The 21,346-nt window shown below is 55.8% G+C and overlaps 1 protein-coding gene across 14 annotated transcripts in view; it reads left to right on the forward strand.

Annotated features, from left to right (window-relative positions):
* The window catches only part of EPB41L1 (erythrocyte membrane protein band 4.1 like 1), a 168,091-nt gene that overhangs the window by 107,357 nt on the left and 39,388 nt on the right, over window positions 1-21,346 (forward strand). For 6 of the 14 annotated variants that reach the window (XM_075901379.1, XM_075901384.1, XM_075901385.1 and 3 more), the window contains 12 exons: window positions 4,449-4,553; window positions 4,664-4,706; window positions 5,779-5,854; window positions 7,102-7,320; window positions 7,469-7,556; window positions 9,084-9,236; window positions 9,787-9,884; window positions 11,463-11,638; window positions 14,087-14,235; window positions 15,632-15,667; window positions 17,707-17,898; window positions 20,009-20,107. In XM_075901379.1, the coding sequence (XP_075757494.1) occupies window positions 4,449-4,553; window positions 4,664-4,706; window positions 5,779-5,854; window positions 7,102-7,320; window positions 7,469-7,556; window positions 9,084-9,236; window positions 9,787-9,884; window positions 11,463-11,638; window positions 14,087-14,235; window positions 15,632-15,667; window positions 17,707-17,898; window positions 20,009-20,107 (1,434 nt within the window). The remainder of the gene's footprint in view (window positions 1-4,448; window positions 4,554-4,663; window positions 4,707-5,778; window positions 5,855-7,101; window positions 7,321-7,468; window positions 7,557-9,083; window positions 9,237-9,786; window positions 9,885-11,462; window positions 11,639-14,086; window positions 14,236-15,631; window positions 15,668-17,706; window positions 17,899-20,008; window positions 20,108-21,346) is intronic. The other 8 variants (XM_075901382.1, XM_075901386.1, XM_075901388.1 and 5 more) reach the window with 3 other exon arrangements.

Raw genomic sequence — 21,346 nt, forward strand, 5'->3', positions numbered from 1 at the left:
TCCTATAGACAACCACCTAACCTCAAGATGATTCTTACCAACAACCACAGGACATACCACACTAATACCAACCCTGGTACTTTCCCTTGCAACAAACCCCATTGCCAGCTTTGTCCACATATTCACTCTGCTGACACCATTATTGGGCCTAACCAAGTGAGTTATAAGATCAAGAACACATATTCCTGCACCTCCAGAAATATAATCTATGCTATCATGTGCCGAAAGTGTCCGTCTGCTATGTACATTGGACAATCGTCTCAGACACTTCGCCAAAGAATCAATGCCCACAAAACAGACATTAGACAGGATCACAAAGAAAAAACAGTTGCTTGCCATTTCAACCAGAAAGGACACTGTCTCAATGACCTACTCACCTGCATCCTACTTCAGAAGACATTCAAATCTGCACTTGAAAGGGAATCCTCTGAACTGGCATTCATGCTAAAATTCGACACTCTCCGCAGGGGGCTGAACAAAGACTCCAGCTATCTTACCCATTACAAAGATAGCTTCCCCAATTATCACCTCTAATACTATTAACTCACAGACATCTACCCTTCCCCACCTCTAATATCATTAACTCACAGGCATTCACCTTCCTCCCCCCCCCCCCCTACATCCCCCTTCTGTTCTGAAATGTGATTTGTCCTTTTCATATGTGTTCAATTTTTTTTAATTGTATCCTTTGGTATATATGGCTGTGACTATTTTCTTCCACTATTTGATCTGAGGAAGTGGGTCTGGCCCACGAAAGCTCATCATCTAATAAACCATCTTGTTAGTCTTTAAAGTGCTACATAGTCCTGTATTTTGATTCCTGTACTGCGAGAGAGGATTGTTAAGTGTCCATTGAGATGCAATAGTTCACCAGAAGTGCTGTCTGCTGCTCGCCTGCAGCTGAATGATGCAGTGAAAAGCATGTCGATTGCTGCAGTGCAGTAGGGTGACTCCACTTCTCTGCCCTGCTCCTAACCTCTGTTCTGTGAGTCTTCTGCCCCTGTGAGTGGTGCTTCTGCCACTGTTGTGAGTTATCCCAAGCCACATCAGTGGCATAAAACTCAGTGGGGTCTTTTGCTTCCTTATTGCTTCCCACCTGTTTGGGGCAGCAGCCATGAAATTGACCCCGCTTGTTAATGTCATTCAGCTGCTGCTCCACAAGGCTCTGAGCAGCAACAGAGGCACTGGAGGTCTGCAGACTCAGGAAGGTGGCACTTAATTGTGTTGCACTCTCTGGAAGGCTGCCTAAGAGCCACAAGGGCTGGAAATGTATTTTTAACAATATGAAAGCTGAGATTCTGCATAAATTGAATCCTCAATGCCCCATGCTCACCTGGGAGGCACTCCCCCGTGTGATGGGATTTTTGAGCCCTGGTGTCAGTGGTCTAGGAGCTCAGCAGACAGAAGACATCAGTTTGTGTTCAAGTCGTGGGTCATAGAGGTCTGTACTGTGTGCGAGTGGAGATTAATGTTAGAACTGCAGCCCTGAGTTTCCCATAGAAGAATTGGAATATTGAAGCCTGGGCGTGGGACTGAGTGGGTGAAGAAATGCGAATCTGCTTTGTTCCTTTGATCTCCCTCCAGCAGCTCCACGCTTGAACTGTCATTTTTATTTACTGCAGAAACACTGATTGTGACAAAGCAGTAAATAGCAGTAAATAGACAGTTCATTATAGCAACTGAAATGGTCTCTTAAAGCAGGAGAGATGAGCTTTTCTGAGCTATGACACAGCACATGGATTTCATCACCCCTCCCTAGCGTCTGATTAATATTTAGCTAACAGACACCAATGTGTGCCCACAAATATCTGCATCATACCCAAGAAATAAGCCATATCTTGCTGTCTCCTCCTCAGAATTCTATGCCTGGATGTAGCTTAGGAAACAGTCATCTCATGGTATGTTATTGCTCTTGATTTCTGCTACTGGTTTTATTTATGGTCAAGCTGTCAGTGGTGAAGTCTGAGCTCATGAGATTCCATTCACAGTGGAGTTAAGTTGAAGTCCTAAATTGTTGCAATGCTTTGTGGTGGGCAAATGGTAATTGTGGCTAGTGAGGAAACTAGGTTCAGAAAAAAAGGTGGGGCTCAAACACGTAAAGCCAATACTCTGGCCTGAACAAAGTCTGTTCTGCAGCACTTCTATCAAAGGAGACAGGAAACCTATTGGAGGCATTGTAGGTGCACTGACTGCTCATGAGCGCCCCCTGGTCAAGTGCATGCTCTCTCTGTAGTGGCTCTTCAGGGGCTCAGCCCTGCAGCAAAGTCCCACGCAGTCTGTTAGAACAAACCAAACCCCTTCGGGGCTCTGAGCCCAACAGGGCCTCTCTCAGTGCCCGCTGCTGCCTGTCAGCTTGTCCCTGCTCTGGATCAGAGCAGTGTCCCAGGGCTCCTTCCCTGGAGACAACGTTCTCACCCTCACGGGCTACGGCGACACTGCACCGGGCTTTGAAAGAAACGGTGTAAATTGCGTATCTTATTTTGATAGTCTTATTGCGTATCTTTGAGATATGCAAATAGCGTATCTTATTTCGATCGTATTTCAGAATAGCTTATTTCATACTTTGGCACTGTCCACACAGCGCCAGATTTCGAAATAACCTGCTGTTCTGAAACGTCCCTTATTCCTCGTGGAATGAGGCTTACAGGGATGTTGGAATAGCGATCCCGAAATAACGGGCTTGCTGTGAAGACGCAGGATGGCTATTTGGGGATACACCGGTATCTCAAAATCATGTTGCAGTGTAGACATAGCCCTAGGGCCTTTCTGCCCACAGCTCGGCTGGGCCACTACAGTTCTATTCCCCTTCTGGGGTGCCTTGCAGTCCAGGTCACTCCTGCTCATGCTTTAGTGACTAATAGGGAGGTGGGGGGAGACCCAGGCCCACCCTCCACTCCAGGTCCCAGCCAGGATCCCTATAGACAGCAGCTGTCTGCAACAGCTCTTTCAATAACTGTGTTGTTGCCATAATTCCCCACAGCCCTAGCATCTTCTTCATCCTTATCCGAGGGGCCTTGTCCCCGCAGCCAGCCCAGAGCATCATCTCTCCTTCTGCTTCAGCAAGGAATTGAGCTTGTTCTGGCCCTGCTGGCTCCTGATTGGCTGCTTCCCTCACGGCTGCTCTAGGATGCTTTAAGAACCTCTCTACTGCCCTTTTCTGGGGCAGGTGTGGCAGGACCACACGGTCTCCAGCAGGGGCCTCAGGGCCTAGTCCATACCGTCATAGGTATGAAAAGGTTTCTTTACCGGGAGAGACTGACAAGATTGGGACTTAAATTTAGACTCGAGGGGACATGGTAAATGTAAAAGAATGGATGGTCTAGTAAGGGAGATCAGGTGCTTCAGTGTATCCAGTCTCATATTACAGGGAGAAGGAGACACTCAGTGAAATTGGAGGGTGATATGTGTAAAGCTCCCCTCATACTTAAGCTGTGGAGCTCGCTGTCACAAGATAGCAGGAAGCCACATGCTGAGTAGGATCCCCAAAACGATGGAACATTTAACTGGATAATGAGAACACCCACTGGTATGTTAGACAGGATAAATACAAGGGCATAAGCTGTATAAACCCTCCTGCTTCAGGGCACTAGCCGGCCACTCACCATCTGGGTCAGGAAGGAACTATCCCTGCAGTCAAGCTATTGCAGAATTGCCCGCTGTCATGCTACCTGCACAGTCCTCTCAGGCATCTGGTACTGGTCAAAGACAGGCTCCTGGCCGGTGGGACCATTGCTCAGGTCCCGGCGAGCAGCTCCTGGGAGCCTGTGTTCTGTTGCAGTGGGAGGTCTGCCAGCAGCCATCATCAGCTCTCACCTCAGAGCGCTGAACGCTCACGCTGCCCTAGAAAGTGGGGCTGGGGCTCTTCTGTGCACTCCCTCTGGGTTGGTGCTAAAACTCTGCACCAAGCTGCTGACGCTGGTTGTGGCAGGGTCGGTTCCTCGATTGACTCTGCCCCGTGACTCTGTGGGAGGTGGGGCTGGCTCTCTCCGGAGGAGGGACGGGGGCGCTGGGCCAGGAATGGCCTGGAAGGAACCCCCGGGGAAGCTGAGCACAGCGAGGGAGCTCAGGCTGAGTTCTGTGCTATGTTCTGGTTCGAGTCCCCAACAAAGCCCGGGAAGAGCGAGGCAGAGGGGGGAGTTGGGTACTGACTGGGGCAATCCCAGGGGACAGTCCTCCCAGGCCGTGGGACCATGCCTACAGCCAGCCCTTGAGGGAGCCTCCCCTTCTCCACAGCCCTTCCTCTCCCCTCTGGGGGCACTCCCATAGTACCCTAAGCCCGGGCTGTGATTGCACGAGGTCGCTGGGAGGGGGAAGCAAGGGGCAGAAACTTCCTGTGTCCCATGGGTCCTGCTTTCATCTGCATTCGGGTGGGCAGCTGCAGCATGATTGGCCTTGGAGGAAGAGGGGGACCCTGGCTCCAATCCCCTTCCCATCTGTGTCTCCTGCAGAAACACGCCCGGGGCCAGGTGCTCTTCGACATGGTGTGTGAGCACCTCAACCTCCTGGAGAAGGATTACTTCGGCCTGACGTTCTGCGACTCGGACAGCCAGAAGGTAAGCTTGGGGCCTGGGGCCCTTTGCCAGGCCATTTGCTGCATTACCCCCACCCCGCCCTCAGGGCAGCGGCCGTGACCCCCTCTTTGTGCTATTTCTTGTTGTTTTAGAACTGGCTGGACCCCTCCAAGGAGATCAAAAAGCAGATCCGCAGTAAGTCGTCCAGTGGGCTATCCCACCCCATGTGTTAGGCCTGGGTAGTGCCCCTGTGCTGGCCAGGCAGCAGAAGGAACTCGGCAGCTCCCACTGCGCCCAGTTCTGCTCACCCTGGTGGGAACGCCAGGCTGTGGGTGCAGCCCCCCAGGGCAAGAGAAGCCAGGGGGAGATGGGGCTGCAGCAGGAATACGAGCTTGGAGCCTGATTCGCAGATGCCAGGGGCCTGCAGTGCCCCTGGAGGTGGCACGGGCTGCTTAGTACCTCTGAAAACCGGGCCCCTGACATCCTTGCAGAGGAAGGTCAGGGAGTGCGCTGGGGAATGCCTGGCTGACGCTGCATGTGCGTTGGCAGAAGGTGTCCGGGGCAGGGCTCCAGTAGCCGATGGACCAAGCCTTTCCTGTGGAGACCCTGTCTTACCACAAGTGTCGGCATGGCTTTGCTGCTCTTTAGCCCTGGCGGGAACACACAGCCAAGTCTCTCTGGAGCTCTGCGGGCTTGGTTCTCTTACTCACAGCACTGCCAGTCAGGTGCTGCTCCCATGACATCACCACGTGGTCCTGGTGTGAAGTGTGGTGAGCAAGGCAGGGCCCTGCCAAATTCACAATCGTGAAAAACATGTCACCATGAAGTCTAGTCTCTCCCTGTGAAATCTGGTTTCAGTGAACTTTTACCTTTTACCTCGGGTTTCACTGGTGGACCTCAGGGAACCTTGCTGGGAAATGCAGGGCTAGTTGCTGTGTTGACGACAGGAGGTGATGTCCCTGCATGGTGGAGTCTGGGCAGACCTTGGCTGGGCCAGACGGCGGTAGGGTCTGTGGGAATCCCCGTCTGCGGATTCCCTGTGTCTCCCATGTTCACAAGGTTCATCTCTCCAGGCTCTCGGGTAGCAACCCCAGAGGAGCTGTCTCTTCTTCTGCCTGCCTCAGGCCCTGGGCGTTGGGAGGAGCGGGTCACAGGCATGGGCTGCCTATGCCCACTGTTCCTGGCTAGGGACGGATGCCCTGGGAAAAGACGTTTCCTAGGCACATGGGGACCATACTCCCTTTCTTCTCTCTCTTCCTCTCCACAGGTGGCCCCTGGAACTTTGCCTTCACTGTTAAGTTCTACCCACCCGACCCAGCCCAGCTCACAGAGGATATCACAAGGTGAGGGGCCGGGGGCACGCAGTGTGCAGCCATGCCTGGGCTCTCCCTTCCCGACACCGCGTCTGTCCAGAGAGCATTGTGTGCACGTGCAGAGCGACTGTCGGGTGGGTCTGCCTCCGCATCCGGGCGGGGATAGCTGGCTCCTGCACATGGAAGGTGGGATAAGGGACACCCTGAAGATAAGGTGGTGGGATGTGGTGGGTTCTGGTGTGAACTAGTTGGCCTCGGGAGAAAAGGGTGGTGCGTTCAAGTCCCGTGTCCCCAGGGAACGACAGGATAGCCAACATGCACTGCCCTTGGGATGGAGCTGGATCCTGAAAGTGGAAGGTGGGATAAGGTATGCCCTGAAGGAGAGGCAGTGATGTGGGTTCTGGCACGGACTAGAGGATAGGGTGTGCAGGGTGAGGCAGAGTGCAGGAGATGCACATGCAGGTACAGGGTGTGACTGTTTCTCTGGGGGTATGTCTACACTACCCTCCTAGTTCGAACTAGGAGGGTAATGTAGGCATACCGCACTTGCAAATGAAGCCCGGGATTTGAATTTCCCGGGCTTCATTTGCATAAGCCGGGCGCCGCCATTTTTAAATCCCGGCTCGTTCGAACCCCGTGCCACGCGGCTACACGCGGCACGGACTAGGTAGTTCGGACTAGGCTTCCTAGTCTGAACTACCGTTACTCAATGAGGAGTAATGAGGAGTAACGGTAGTTCAGACTAGGAAGCCTAGTCCGAACTCCCTAGTCCGTGCTGCGTGTAGCCACGCGGCATGGGGTTCGAACGAGCCGGGATTTAAAAATGGCAGCTCCCCGCTTATGCAAACGAAGCCCGGGAAATTCAAATCCCGGGTTTCATTTGCAAGTGCGGTATGCCTACATTACCCTCCTAGTTCGAACTAGCGGGATAGTATAGACATACCCTGGGTGTGTTGTGTCTGGGTGTGTTGTGGGGGTGGGAGGGTCTATGGCATCCATCTTGCACATGGGGCAGAGGATCCCCACCTGGCACAGGGTGAGAGAGCCCATCCTGAGGGTGGAGGCCCAAGGGGGCTCATCCCAAATGTGGGGGACAGGGGGTTGCTCCTGGTCACGGGCGCAGTGATGGCTGTGCATATACATGCCCCCCACCCTGTGACCATCTCCCTGCCATGGGCGGACCCCTCTGTTGGTCATAATCTGCCAGCCCCCCAGAGAGCTCAGCAGGGTGTATCCCTGAGTCCTCTCTCATCTCACCAGTTGCCCCTCCCCCCCAGATACTACCTGTGTCTGCAGCTGCGGGCTGACATCATCACGGGGCGCCTGCCCTGCTCCTTCGTGACGCATGCCCTGCTGGGCTCCTACGCTGTGCAGGCCGAGCTGGGAGACTACGACTCCGAGGAGCATGTTGGCAACTACGTCAGTGAGCTGCACTTCGCGCCCAACCAGACCAGGGAGCTGGAGGAGCGCATCATGGAGCTGCACAAGACCTACAGGTTGGGCTCCCCTCAACCCCCGCTGTTCCTCCCAAGTGCCCTGGGTTCCCTGCTCCTCGCATCCGCTCCCGAGCAATGCCCCTGACCAGACCCACAGGCAGCAAGGGGGGTCTAATCAGCCTCTCTTGGCTCCTCGTCTCCTTCCCAGGGGCATGACGCCGGGCGAGGCGGAGATCCACTTCCTGGAGAATGCGAAGAAGCTCTCCATGTACGGTGTCGACCTGCACCACGCCAAGGTACCCACGCCCACGGCGTCAGAGCACTGGAGCCCTCTCTGCGCTTCTCCTCAGACTCCACGCCCTCACCTCATGCCTGGCACCCTGCCTCGTTGTCTGTGTCCCTCTGTCTCGCTCGCACCCTCTCTGGGCAGGTCGGGGGCGTCTAGCCACACATGCAGACTGACCCATGCTAGAGCTGTTTTAGCTAGGGACCCTGTACAGACCCAAGCAGCCACCTGTGCTGCCACCACTACGCCCATCTTCCCTTTGAGCTCGCTAGCTCAGCGCGGGCTGGGCCGGGCCTAGATGTGCGGCAGTCCCACTCCCAAGGGGTACGTCCCTCTGTCCAGCATTTCCTTTCTCCCTCTCTCCCCTGCCGACCCGCGTCCCTTGTGGGTGTCTTGGTACAGCACGGTGCCTGGGATTCCAGTGGCAGCACTGAGCAGTTTGCTGCTCGTCTCACCCAGGCTGGGACAAGCAGGACTAGGGCCCCTTGTGCAGGCAAGTGGGGCCTTGCTGCCCTGTCACCTGGAACTGGAGGGCATCCAAGAGACACTCTCAGTCGCATAGTGTGACCCATGTGCCAGGGCCTGCCCTCACTCCCTGCCCACCCCGACCCTCTGCCCCAGCGCAACATTCTGGGCCTGCTAGCACCGTTGCTGGGAAGTTCGCCCCCATCCCTGAGTGCAGCTCTGTTGGCACAAGGCCTGTGGTCACCTGAACTGGTACAGGCAGTCCTCCAGCAACAAGCCCACTCTGCTGTCCAGGGCTCACAGCGTAGCCCCAGTTGCTGGCTGGTCCAGGAGCAAGGTCCTAGGTTTCCTCAGCCTGTGAGGGGAGGAATGGGTCCTGAGCGCAGTGGCAGCATTCCTTCAGGACTACAGATACCTACTCTGCCCTTGCAAAGGCCACGAAGAGCCTGGGGCCCGGCAGGGCTGAGGGGGATCCCAGGCAAAGGGAAAGGAGCTGTGGCAGGCACATCAGAAATGAAGGAGCCCAACCTCTAGCTTGGGCTGCCCCCAAGACCGGCTTGTTGCCACCTGAGCCAGGATCCCATCCCCACCCTGTGACTGAGAGTGGACACCTCACACAGACAAAGCCTCAGGCTCCTTACTGACTTAGGTGCCTCTGAAAACATCAGCCGGTCAGTACGTGGGCCCCATTGATGGGCCCCATTGTGCTGGGGAAGTGGTCCTATCTCTCCACCCCGGAGACTGCTCCAGAGCTCAATGCCACTAGGAACCCCCCGTCCCCCGACCAATTGCCCAAGCACGTCTCACAGCCAGTGTTTCTCCAAACCTCTGGCCCCCTCCCAGCAGCCTCTCCCCACTGGCCTCTCCAGCAGAGGAGCTGCTGCCCAGTGGCACTGCGAGCTTGGGAGGGAATACACTTGCAACATTTTACAGTTGGCTTCAGACCCATATTTCCAGCCTGGCTTGGAGCTGGCTCTGGACCACACTGAGAGGCAGTAGCTGGAGGGCCACTTGCCGGCCAAACTCTAACCGTCTGGCCTTGTCCTTAACCCTCCCCTCTGGCTTCCCTCAGGACTCAGAAGGCATCGACATCATGCTGGGCGTCTGTGCCAATGGCCTGCTGATCTACAGGGACAGGCTGAGGATAAACCGCTTTGCCTGGCCCAAGATCCTCAAGATTTCCTACAAGAGGAGCAATTTCTACATCAAAATCCGCCCCGGTGAGGTGGGTGTCTGACGAGAGCCCGTCCCTCAGCAGTGGGGGGCACTGGGAGAGCTTGTCCTTGCCTCCCAGGCAATGTCAGGAAGTCTCTTCTCTCCCAAGCATGCTCGTGTGCGGGGAAGGCCCATCGATATTTCAGTGCACCAGGACCGGGGGCCCCCCAAAACTCATGACAGGGGGAAACAAACCAAACCCTCTGTCTCGTTTCCAGGGGGGCGGAAGGAGTCTGAAAAAGGGAGAGAAAGTCGGATTATCCCCCAGAAGGAAACAGAACGTTTTGACTTTTATGTTCCTTCCCCTCCCGCCCAAAAGCCAGTTAGTGCCGAGGGAAACGTGGCACCGTTGCTGTGGGAACTGGCCCCCCTGTACTGCCAGCAGAGTCCTGACAGAGGAGCCGCTGCAGCCTGAGCTGAGCAGCCCCAGAGCATGCCGGGAAGAGAGACACCGGGTTTAGAGAGACACCGGGTCTGACACTGGAACCTGTCACCAGCCCGAGCCACGCCTGGGGGCCAGCAGGAACCCCGGCTGTAACCCGACTCTCCTGTGCTTTCAGTACGAGCAGTTTGAGAGCACCATTGGCTTCAAGCTGCCCAACCACCGCTCCGCCAAGAGGCTCTGGAAAGTGTGCATCGAGCACCACACCTTCTTCAGGTGAGAAGGAAGGTCCCTAAGAAACCCCCAGGAGCAGGCAGGGCACGCAGAGTGGGGGCTGGAGGCGCTGCCTGTCCTTTCCCTCCGTGTGCTTTTCATCTGCTGATGGGCTCAGGCTCTCCATGGCAGTCCGTTGCACCCTGTGCTGATTGGGGCAGCAGTGTATTTTCTCTCGGCTCCACCCTGGCAATTCTTATGCTGATTCTGGAGCCTGTTGATTTGTACATGCCAGCCTGTGCTTGGCTGGTGGTCCTCCTGGTTTCCAGAGCTCTGTTCTAAGCAGAGACAAGGTGTCCTACAGAGATCTTTTTAAAACCACTGCCTGTGAGATCCTGGCCTCGTTGCAGGAGTTTTGCCATTAGTTTCAGTGAGGCCAGGATTCCTAAATGAAAAGTGGCCTGCAAGAACCATATTGAAACATTTTGAATTTTTTTTTTTGGCATTTTTCCTTGTTTTTGTTTCAAGGTAAAGTATGCAACCAGAGTGACACCAATTCACAAAATGTCATTGAATAGATGTCTCCTGGTATCTCTCCTCCCCGCTGCTGTCCTCACCCAGGGTATGTCTACACTACCCTCCTAGTTCGAACTAGGAGGGTAATGTAGGCATACCGCACTTGCAAATGAAGCCCAGGATTTGAATTTCCCGGGCTTCATTTGCATAAGCGGGGAGCCGCCATTTTTAAATCCCCGCTGCTTCGAACCCCGTGCAGCGCGGCTACACGGGGCTCGAACTAGGTAGTTTGGACTAGGTTCCTATTCCGAACTACCATTACTCCTCGTGAAATGAGGTGTACCGGTAGTTCGGAATAGGCACCCTAGTCCGAACTACCTAGTTCGAGCCCCGTGTAGCCGCGCTGCACGGGGTTCGAAGCAGCGGGGATTTAAAAATGGCGGCTCCCCGCTTATGCAAATGAAGCCCGGGAAATTCAAATCCCGGGCTTCATTTGCAAGTGCGGTATGCCTACATTACCCCGCTAGTTCGAACTAGCGGGGTAGTGTAGACATACCCCCAGACAGAGACCCTCGTTTATATGCGCCTGCCTCCCCTGTTATCATCCGATTTTGGCACATGCCTCCTCAGCTCTCACTTTCACCCCACTGCCTGACTTCTACATGATTTGCATAATGCATTTCCTGAAGTCACTGAGCTGTGGGGGAGGCAGCAGGCACCTTCACCATTTAGTAGACGTAGACGGGACAGGAACAGCCACTGAGCTGGAGGCCGAGAGACCAGGGAGGAGGGAGAGGGCTGGAGCGTTCTGCGAACAGGACAGGGCTGTTTCTGGATGCAGGGTTAAGCGCCAAGGTGCTGGGGAAGGCCACTCTTTGTTTGAGCTCTGCCCACAACCACCGTTTTCAGCCAGGCTTCCCACATAGCTGGATTTTTCTGCTGAAAGGATTTGTAGTAGAACAATGAAGTAGCCACCATCCGGCTTCAAGGTGAACGCCCGCTGCTATGACAGTGGCGCTTCGTGGCCTTTCCCCCCCAACTCCAGTCGCAATGTTGATGAATCCCTGCCTGGTGTGAGTGGAGCAGGCCTGCCAGTGACACTGCTTTCCTTCCCCTTCCCCACAGGCTGGTCTCCCCAGAGCCACCCCCAAAGGGCTTCCTGGTGATGGGCTCCAAGTTCCGCTACAGTGGGCGGACGCAGGCCCAGACCCGGCAGGCCAGTGCCCTGATCGACCGGCCTGCGCCCTTCTTCGAGCGCTCCTCCAGCAAACGGTACACCATGTCTCGCAGCCTCGACGGAGGTACGCCCCAAATTGGGGAGGGGGAGGGAGATTGGTTCACTGGTGGGAGTGGGGAGGACAGGCTCAGACGAAGGGGCTGTGTGGGCGAAGGGTGGCTGGCACTGTGAGCTCACAGCTTCCTGCAGCTGCTCTCAACTCTTACGTGTCAGGGAAGCTGGGAGATTGGTACGAGCGAGGCACAGCACACAGGTGTCACCCCCACTGCTCTGCCAATGCACCCGACTCCTAACCCACGGCCCCTCCCCCAGCTCTGCCAGTGCACCCCAGTCCTGACCCGCGGCCCCTCCCCCAGCTCTGCCAGTGCACCCCAGTCCTGACCCGCAGCCCCTCCCCCAGCTCTGCCAGTGCACCCCAGTCCTGACCCGCGGCCCCTCCCCCAGCTCTGCCAGTGCACCCCAGTCCTGACCCGCGGCCCCTCCCCCAGCTCTGCCAGTGCACCCCAGTCCTGACCCGCGGCCCCTCCCCCAGCTCTGCCAGTGCACCCGACTCCTAACCCGCAGCTCCTCCCCCAGCTCCGCCAGTGCACCCCAGTCCTAACCCGCGGCCCCTCCCCCAGCTCTGCCAGTGCACCCGACTCCTAACCCGCAGCCCCTCCCCCAGCTCTGCCAGTGCACCCCAGTCCTGACCCGCAGCCCCTCCCCCAGCTCTGCCAGTGCACCCCAGTCCTGACCCACGGCCCCTCCCCCAGCTCCGCCAGTGCACCCCAGTCCTGACCCGCAGCCCCTCCTCCAGCTCCACCAGTGCACCCCAGTCCTGACCCGCAGCCCCTCCCCCAGCTCTGCCAGTGCACCCCAGTCCTGACCCGCAGCCCCTCCCCCAGCTCTGCCAGTGCACCCCAGTCCTGACCCGCAGCTCCTCCCCCAGCTCTGCCAGTGCACCCCAGTCCTGACCCGCAGCCCCTCCCCCAGCTCTGCCAGTGCACCCCAGTCCTGACCTGCAGCCCCTCCCCCAGCTCTGCCAGTGCACCCCAGTCCTGACCCGCAGCCCCTCCCCCAGCTCTGCCAGTGCACCCCAGTCCTGACCCGCGGCCCCTCCCCCAGCTCTGCCAGTGCACCCCAGTCCTGACCCGCAGCTCCTCCCCCAGCTCTGCCAGTTCTCCCCAGTCCTGACTGAGCAGCAAGCCATGTCTGTCTCCCCGCAACCTCCCGGCTATTCCAGCTTGTGTCCCCATCACTCCTCTCCCAGACCTGCTGCCTCACTTGCTGCCCCAGAGCTAGCTGTGCATGCAGGTCTGCCAAGGCATTGGGAGTGCTTTAAACTCAGGGCTTCGAGTGACCCTTGGGACCAGGCTCTTTCTGGCCCATTAGTAGGAGAGTTAGGCTAATACCCGATCCCCCAGGCCTGTGGCCTTCTGCCCCCGCGCCATTCGAGTGAGGGACTGACACACTGGGAAGCAGGACGAGCCGCTGGACTTGGAGGGAAGAATAAATGAGATAAATGGGCTGGGTTCATCTCTGCTCCCACAGCACAGACTGCAGGTATAAAACCCCTGCTCTAGTGTGGGAGCACCCAGTCTGTGCTCGGTTCACGGGGAGGGAAGTGGCAACCCCGGGGCGGGTGTAGCAGACTCACTTCCAGCTACCTGACTCTGCTGAGGCTCCGGCTCAGGTTTTTAATGCCATTTAGGCATTGCACTGCTCAGTGTTGCTACTCTGGGTCAGGTGCCTGAGTCCTGGTGCCATTCAGTGAGACCTAGGTGAAGTTCACTGGGCGTGGCAGCCCTGGGTGGAGCAGCGCCAAAATAGCCTTACAAAGCTGGGCCTACGGCCTTGCCTAGCCGAGGGGAGGGGCTTCTTTCAGCTGAGCTAGCTCACCTGGCTTGCAGACCGGGCTTGAGGAGCGTAGCTAGCTCCATTACTGGTCTCGGCAAAGCCTGTGGGGCAACGTGGGAGCAGCTGGCCATGAAGACTTTATACCTTGAGGCTACGTCTAGACGACAGGGTTTTGCGGGATGCTGCCGCGTCCAAGGAATGCGTTTGCTCTTCTGCTTTTTTTCTCGGAAGAGCAAACGTGCTCTTTTGGGGAGCCCTGTGTTCCTCATTTCATGAGGCATAAGGCCTCCGCTAAAAGAGGAGGCTTTTCCGCCATATGGCCCTTTCTAGATTGGGCCAAAAGTCTCTTGTGCAAAAGCGATTGGAAAAAGCTACGCAAATTGCAGAGCTTTTTCTGATAAAGCCCCGTAGTCTAGAGCTAGTCCCAGGCAGGAGAGGAAGGGGAGGGAAGGAAACAACGGCAAATGCAGGCCGGCCCTCAGGGCAGTACCCCTGCCATGGAGGACTGTGGAATTGCCTCTCATGGGAAGAGTGGAAGCCTTGTTGCTAGGAGACTGGCTGTAAGGACCAGGCCTGTGCTGGCTATGGCTGGGGACGGCGTTCAGGGGGGCTAGCTGGGTCTGTCTAATCCCCTTCCACCTCTTACCCCAATCTGTGTGTTCTCTGCACCCTGCAGAATTCTCGCGCCCAGCCTCCGTCAGCGAGAACCACGATGGAGGGGCGGAGTCCGAGAGGCGGGACGAGGACAGCGAGTACGGCGGGAGGCGACGCTCTGAGGCAGAGGATGAGGAAGTCACAACCCCGACAAAAATCAAGGAGCTGAAGGTACAGGGCCTACTGGCAGTGAGGCCATGTAGAGGCTGGTTTGGAGGGGCGCCCTCTATATGGATTGGCCAGGGCAGCCCCAGCGTGCATGTGGAGAGGGAAGGAGCCCAGGAGGCTAGAGACATGGGAGCAGGTGCTCTATACCCCAGAGGGGAAGGGCTGTCTCATACAATCTGTGTCTGCCGCACAGCAGTGTCCTTCCCTGCTGGGAAATGCCAAGACCTCCGTGCAAGGCACTGGCCCAGAGATACCTGCTCCTGACCCTCTGCGCTCCAAGGTATGGGCTTGCCTGTCTTCCTCGGAAGGAGGACCCTCCTCCTTCCCTTGCCCAGCCACATGGGGAGCCTCATGCCACCTCGGGCCCACTCATGAGATGTCTCCATAGATCTGGCCAGCAAGGGCTTCCCAGGCCTTGCTGTCTGCCACTGCTTGGCTCCTTGGTGAGAGCAAGAAAGGAGATGCTTCCCTCAGGCTGGGCCATTCAGATATACCTGGAGAGCACAGCACACCTTGCAGCTGCCTTCAGGGAGAGGCAGAGCATTTCAGCGTTGGCCACTGTCTGAGCAGGGGTTATCTGGGTCATGGAGCAGCAGCCACTTTCTGAGCTCCCCTTCTGGCCCATGTGGGAATGGGGGGTAGCCATGACCAAAGAACAGAGCACAGTCCACACTCCTAGTTCCCTTCCCTCCACACGCACTGCACATGCAGCCATCCACACTGTACACACAGCCACCTGCACACACACACACATTCACAGACACTTGCACTGAACATGCAAACACTTGCTTTGCACACGCAGACTTAGCAAACACTCATAGCTCACACATTCATATTGCACATGCAGATACTCACAGACACACTGCACACACAAACTCTCACAGACTGCACAGGCAAACACTCGCTTTGCACACGCAGACACAGACACTCACACTACACACGCAAATGCTTGCACTGCACATGCAGACACTCACACTCACTACACTCACAAATGTTCGCATTGTATAGAGACACCCCCACAGACAGACGTTTACACCAGGCACTCACCTACAAATAAATACACCTGCTCGCAGGCACTTGCATACTGAAATACACAATCCTAGTGATGCCAGATGGGTCTTAGAGGAGTCGTCCAGACCTCTGGCTTCTTCTCTCTATTTCCACTTCGTGGGGGCCAGGCCTCCAGGTCTCCCCCATAGAGAGATGGATTTTCTGACAGTTGATCTCAGTCTGTGACTAGAAATCTGGTGGCACCAGCAAGGCACTGCTATGGGGAAGCTCATGTTGCTGATTTTGCCCCTGGCATTGCCCAGGGTCCTGTGTTAAACTGAACTGTGATGTGTGTGACAAGTTCCCTTGACTGACTGTGCTGGTTCCTTTCCCCTCTCTTTGCTGCCAGCCGGAGCAGGAAACCACCCCCAGGCACAAGCAGGAGGTATTCTCTCTTTGGAGCATCTTACTGCCCATTGGTGCATCATACTGTCCATCTCCTTTAAAACAAGCACCGCCCCTTCATCCCTCCCCCACTGTGTGTCACCCTATTTACTGGAATACAGGATGCACCCAAACATCACTGGGGAGCCTCCCGCTCCAGAGCACAGTCCGAGAAACCCAGTGGCCAAGCACATGGGCGTGTTCCCCGAAGCACAAGCAGCATTTTCTGTCCCACTAAGTGAGGCAGCTGTCCTCGCCTCGGGTATGTGGACATGAGCCCTCCCAAGGTGCTACAGCCAGGCCACCATGCCCCTGGGGTGTCCTGGCGACTGCTCTCTTTACTGATGCCTCTGCATTTTCTTCCTGTGTCTCTTCTCTCTGCCCAGCCCCCTCTCTCTGTCCCTGGCCCCGGCTCCCTCTGACAGAGGAGAATGAGACAGCCCTCCCCCCTCCACCCCCAGCTCCATCTCTTCCAGTTTGCAACATTATTGCCAGGCTCAGAACTCTCCATGGTGACCCCTGCGAGGCCTCTGTAATGCTCTGGGCAAAGCATGGGGCTGCATGGAGCGATGCTGCCCCACAGTTACGTGCCAAGTCAGATACAAGCCCTCATGCAAGAGAACCTTTCCCGGGTTCCTCTCCTGGAGAGAGCAGTAATCAGGTGGCCTCTGGAGTTCCAGAATCAGCCCCCCACGCTGGCCTTGGGCAGGTCACTTGGATCCTTCTTGGTCTGTTTCACCCACCCGCTAGTGGGGAGCACGAGTTCTTTTGGAAGAGGGGTCTGGCTAGGGAGGGTCCTTGCATGCTTTACTGGCAGCTCAGAACCACTTGGCAAGGGGTCTGCGAGGGTACGTGACCAGTGGAACAATTCACATGGGGATGTGGTGATCTTTAAATCGAGACAGGGAGACTTTCTCAAAGATGCTCTAGCTAAAATCCCTGACAAGCCCCTTTGATGACTGATGTGCTCTTCAGCCTGAGCTGGTTTGTTTATTTTCCCAGCTCCTGCAGGTGCTTGGCCTTGTTCCCTCCATGGTCTGTCTCATCCCTCATTCCTTTCTGCATGTGTCATTCTCCATCGCTGTCCTGTGCACCCAAGAACACCTTGTGCTAGTGATCTGTGAACCTCAGAGTGGCTAGTCCTAGGATGCAGATAACAGTTTGGATTCTTATTCTAAATGTCTCTGGGTCTGCAAAGAAGGTTGAACTTCTCAGGAAAAGGCCTCTTGGCCCTTGCAGTCCTGCACAGGACTCAGAAATGTGCAAGTTGCTACAGGAGTTTGACATAAGGGCAAGATAGAAGTTTATTGGAACTTTTTTGAACCTCCAAACAGATTTGAGTTTAGGGAAAAAAATTGGAGTTGGTTCTTGTTCTTTTTGACTGGGTTCACCCATCACTAGTGCAGAAACAGGGGTTCTCACAACCCTCACATTGTCATGGAAAGGTTTGGCTCTGCTGTAGAGTTAGGGCCTGAATCAGTATGCGGAACACACCTGAATAGTGGGCCAAACCCCACCTCTGGACATTGTAGCACTAAGGGGAGGGATTTGGACCATTGTCCAGAATCAAGTTCCAGGGAAGCCTTATGTAAAGACCAGTAGAACATTTTCAACGGGTTCCAGTTGGCAACACTGTAAAATAGATTGGAACAGATTGGGTCTATGGTTTCAGGAGTGTTGGAACATGATGACCCTCCAGCAGAAATTAACAGAGACCAGTAGAATCGAATAGAGACTAGAGAGGACTGGAATGGAAATGACTCCCCTTTGAGTCCCACCACTCTACTAGTACTTGAGGATCATCTCGCCCTGGTCTGACATTTGAGTCCCTGGCTGGAAAGGGGGCACATTGATCAATACCAAGAAATATGTGTAAGTTCTGCCAGTCACTTTCAGCTGAAGCTGCCCTCGTCTTTGGGGTGATTCCTGGTACATTTGGCTCTTGATTTCCCAAATTCAGCTCAGTGGGAAGCAGGTTTCCCTTCCCCACAGGTATCCAATCTCTGCCTTACTACTAACCTGCTCCTCTCCCTCCCAAAGTTTTTAGACAAACCAGAAGACGTTTTGCTAAAGCACCAGGCCAGTATCAATGAGCTGAAGAGGACGCTGAAGGAGCCCAATAGCAAGCTGGTTCACCGGGATCGGGACAGGAGGCTGCCTTCATCGCCAGCCTCTTCCTCGCCCAAGAATGAGGATGAGACCCCAAAGGGGACCCCGGAGAAGGCCAGCGAGGTTAGTTCTGGTGTCTGTTCTGTCAGTTTGTGTCTGTGGCATGGTGGGAGGCGAGGATCATTGGTGCCTTGGGCTCCCTGTGCTCTGTGCTACTCAGGAAAATGTTCAGTGGGCCCTGAATAAAGTGTGTGCACATGGCAGCAGCCCCGAGCTGGCCTCTGGATTTGATGCCTAGTCTTTGCAGTCAGGCAGGACTTACGCCCAGACACCCAGGGAGGGCCATGCCCCCGCACCTGAGTGACGATGAAATCCAGCCTGACAGGTGTCTTGCTGCTTCCGTTCTGTTGTGATGGCTGCTCTGCTTGCTTCGGGCACCCCTACACAGGAGTCGGGCTGAGGACTCCATGGCCGATGTCCCTGCGCTTGCAGTGTGAAGGGAAGTGAGTGAATAATGCCGGCTGAGCTGTCTCTGGTGCCAGGGTGCAGCTCTGGGCTTGCTGTGGGGGGGGGGAGAGGTGCCTGCTTCCAGCTGTTGTTAAGGGTTTCCGGCCCCCTCTGCTCCCAAGGCTCTGGGACGGGTGTGCGGTAGGACTCACAGACTCTGCGCTTGCTGGCTGATGCAGGGGAGCTCAGGAGATGGCTCTGTAAAGTTGGGATCCTGCATGCAGCCCCTTGTGGCCTTAGGGGAACAGGGCAGCGGATACTGCAGCATGTTGAGCCCATCCTCCGCTGGGCTGTGAGCAAGAGGTGAGGAAGGGCAGGTGAGACCACAGAGAACTGTGCTCTGCTGAGGACGGCCCTGCTGGTGGTTCCCGTAGATGGGACACCTGTGGACAAGGAGCTGGAAGTGGGTGGGAGGGCTGGGAAGGGGAGACTGGCTGTATAAACCAAGACAGTGGAAAAGCCCTAGGGGATGCCTGGGCTTTGTCGGTTAAGGGCGCCACCTGCCTTTAGCTTCAAGCATCGACTCCCTCAGCTCCTGGCTAGACGACCTGTGCAGCATGTAAATGGCAAGACCCTCTCCCTGCCCCAGCTGTAGGGCTGCTTTACCTTGGAATGGCTGCCGGCTTGGTGCTTTGGGTAGCGAGCCGTGCGCACCCGTGGAGCTGAATCAGTATTGCTCGTGTTGCTCGCTCCCCAGCTCTTCGACAGGAGGTAGCCTGGGCAAGCCTCAGACTGCAGTTACTGCTGCAGTGTGGCAGGCCCATTGCTGCCTCTCCACTGACTGGCTGTGGGGCAGCCGTAGGGCAAGGGGCACTGGTGTTTAACCCAGGCTGCCGAGGTCCTATGGCCTGAGCTCACTCTGGCGTTGGCTTCTCAGGCTGAGTGCTGCTCTCCAGCTGGCTCGCTCCCTGGATGTGTGGGGGAAGGGTCTGGCACCTAGTGGGGGTGGTTCAGCAGTGAGGGTGGCTGGGAGGATGGGGCAGTAAGCTGGCAGCCTCTCCAATCTGGGGAATTATCAGCCAGACCCAGCTGTTAGCTCTTGCCTCTGAGCTCCATTTTTTGTCCAGACCATCACAGGCAGAAAGCAAAACTTCCAGCTGGGGTCTTCTACCCACAGTTCCACTCTCTTCCACGGGGAGTGTGTGTGTGGGGAGAGGGGGTACCGCGAAGCCTGACTTCTTGTATAGCCCCCCTCACCCAGAGCTTCTCACAGCTCCTCAAGGGTTACCCCGTCCCCTTCTCAGCAGGATCTGAGGAAAAAGGAGGGCTGCCTAGTCTCAGGCATCTGGCCCTCAGAGGGGCAGGCCCCTGGCCCGGTGAAGCTGTCAGGGAGATGTTCTGAAGCTGAGAGGGTAGGGGGCTGTAGCACTGATGGAAGAATAACTACCTGCAGCTTAGCCCCTCCAGCGCTCAGCTGGACGCTCGCGGTGGGTGCTGGGCTAGGTCCCCCTGTGCCCCGGCTCATGCTGGTGTGCAGGCCAGGGGGTGCTGGGGTCAGCAGGAAGGCACGCCCAGCTCAGCAGATCTGCAGTCACTGGCAGCAGGCAGGCATGAGACTTTAAAACAGATTGCTAAAGCACAACGCCCCAGCTGGAATATTCATGACCCTCTTTCATTTATCCACCCATTTGTTCATTTATTCATTCGTTCTTGTTCTCTCTCTCTCTCTCTCCCCCTTCCTCCCTGCCCCCGGCTGTGGGTGCACGGGCTTCCCTTGCTGAAACAGAGGATAGAAGAGGATTCCCTAGAGGAGTTTTCAGTCGAGCACGGAGCTGCCTTGTCCATGGAGTCTTTCACACAGAAAAGCCTTGTCTCTTCTCCTGAGGTTATCACCAGCCTTTCCATTTCTCTCTATCCCCCACCCCCTCTTTGTCTCTGTTTGTAGCCCCTTGTATAATCCACCTCACAGCCTCTGGGAAGGTTTTCTGCTCATGTACCAGCCATGCCTGGGCAGCTGGTCACTTGCTGCCAGAGCCTATTCTGAGCTGGCTCTCCCATTGAAAGCCAGTGATGTAGGGAGGAGGGTTAACCTGGTCTCTGGAACAGAGCTAGGAATCAGTGCGGATCTTGCAGCTTTTGTATGTTGCCTCAGAGAATACAGGCTTGGCTGTGGTGTTGGCGAGAGAAGCCAAGCAGGGCTCCTGAGCAGTTCTCCTATTGCATAGACTCTAGAGCTATGGTGCTGAAGTTGTTGAGCTAAGCAGGGTGGGGCCTCGTCAGTACTTGGATGAGAGTCCTTCGAGGAAAACCCAGATGTGGCAGGAGGCAGTGCTGACAATCTGTTCAGGAGATGGTTCTCTGTAAGTCAGTGACCCAGGGTAAAATAGGTGCTATGCTGGAGCTGCTGTCTCCTCAGAGATGGAAATCAGAGGTGCAGGCCACTCTCCCCTGATGATCCCTGCGTGTTTCAGCAGAGAAGGTGCTAACCCTGGTGTGCTGGCCAAAGTCTACTTGGGGTGATTATGGTACATTCTGCCCACTTACAGCTCCCTTGCATTTGGTTGGGGTGACCTTCTTCACCTCCTCTCCAAAAGGGTTGGGTCAGGTCATTGCTATGTGCTTTTGGGCATTGGCTACTGCCGGCAGCCAGGACACTGGTCTAGATGGACCTTTGGTCTGAGCCTGTCTGGCTGTTCTTCTGAACAGTGGCTGCCCTGCTGCCCGGGCATGGTTCCAGTTGGGTGCTGAGGGAGGTGAGGTACATTGGGCTGACACCTGCAGGCTCTGTTTCTATACAGTCCGCACTCAGAAAGAGCATCTATTCCAGAAAGGGGAGCTTGCCTGAGTAACATCTGAGCAAGAACCCTAGGGTTTGGCCCATCATTTGTGATGCACAGTGGGATCCTTCTGGATGAAAAGTGTTATGGGAACATATGGGGCTATGCCCACCATTCTCCAAGGGTCCCCATTCATTTGAGTGCCCTGCCCTTTTAGAACAGTGATAGAAATGTAGCCCTGTTAGTCTGGTGTAGCTGAAACAAAAGCCAGGACTATGCAGCACTTTAAAGACTAACAAGATGGTTTATTAGATGATGAGCTTTCGTGGGCCAGACCCACTTCCTCA

This window comes from Pelodiscus sinensis, chromosome 18 (assembly GCF_049634645.1).
Source record: "Pelodiscus sinensis isolate JC-2024 chromosome 18, ASM4963464v1, whole genome shotgun sequence".
NCBI classification, from domain to species: domain Eukaryota; kingdom Metazoa; phylum Chordata; order Testudines; family Trionychidae; genus Pelodiscus; species Pelodiscus sinensis.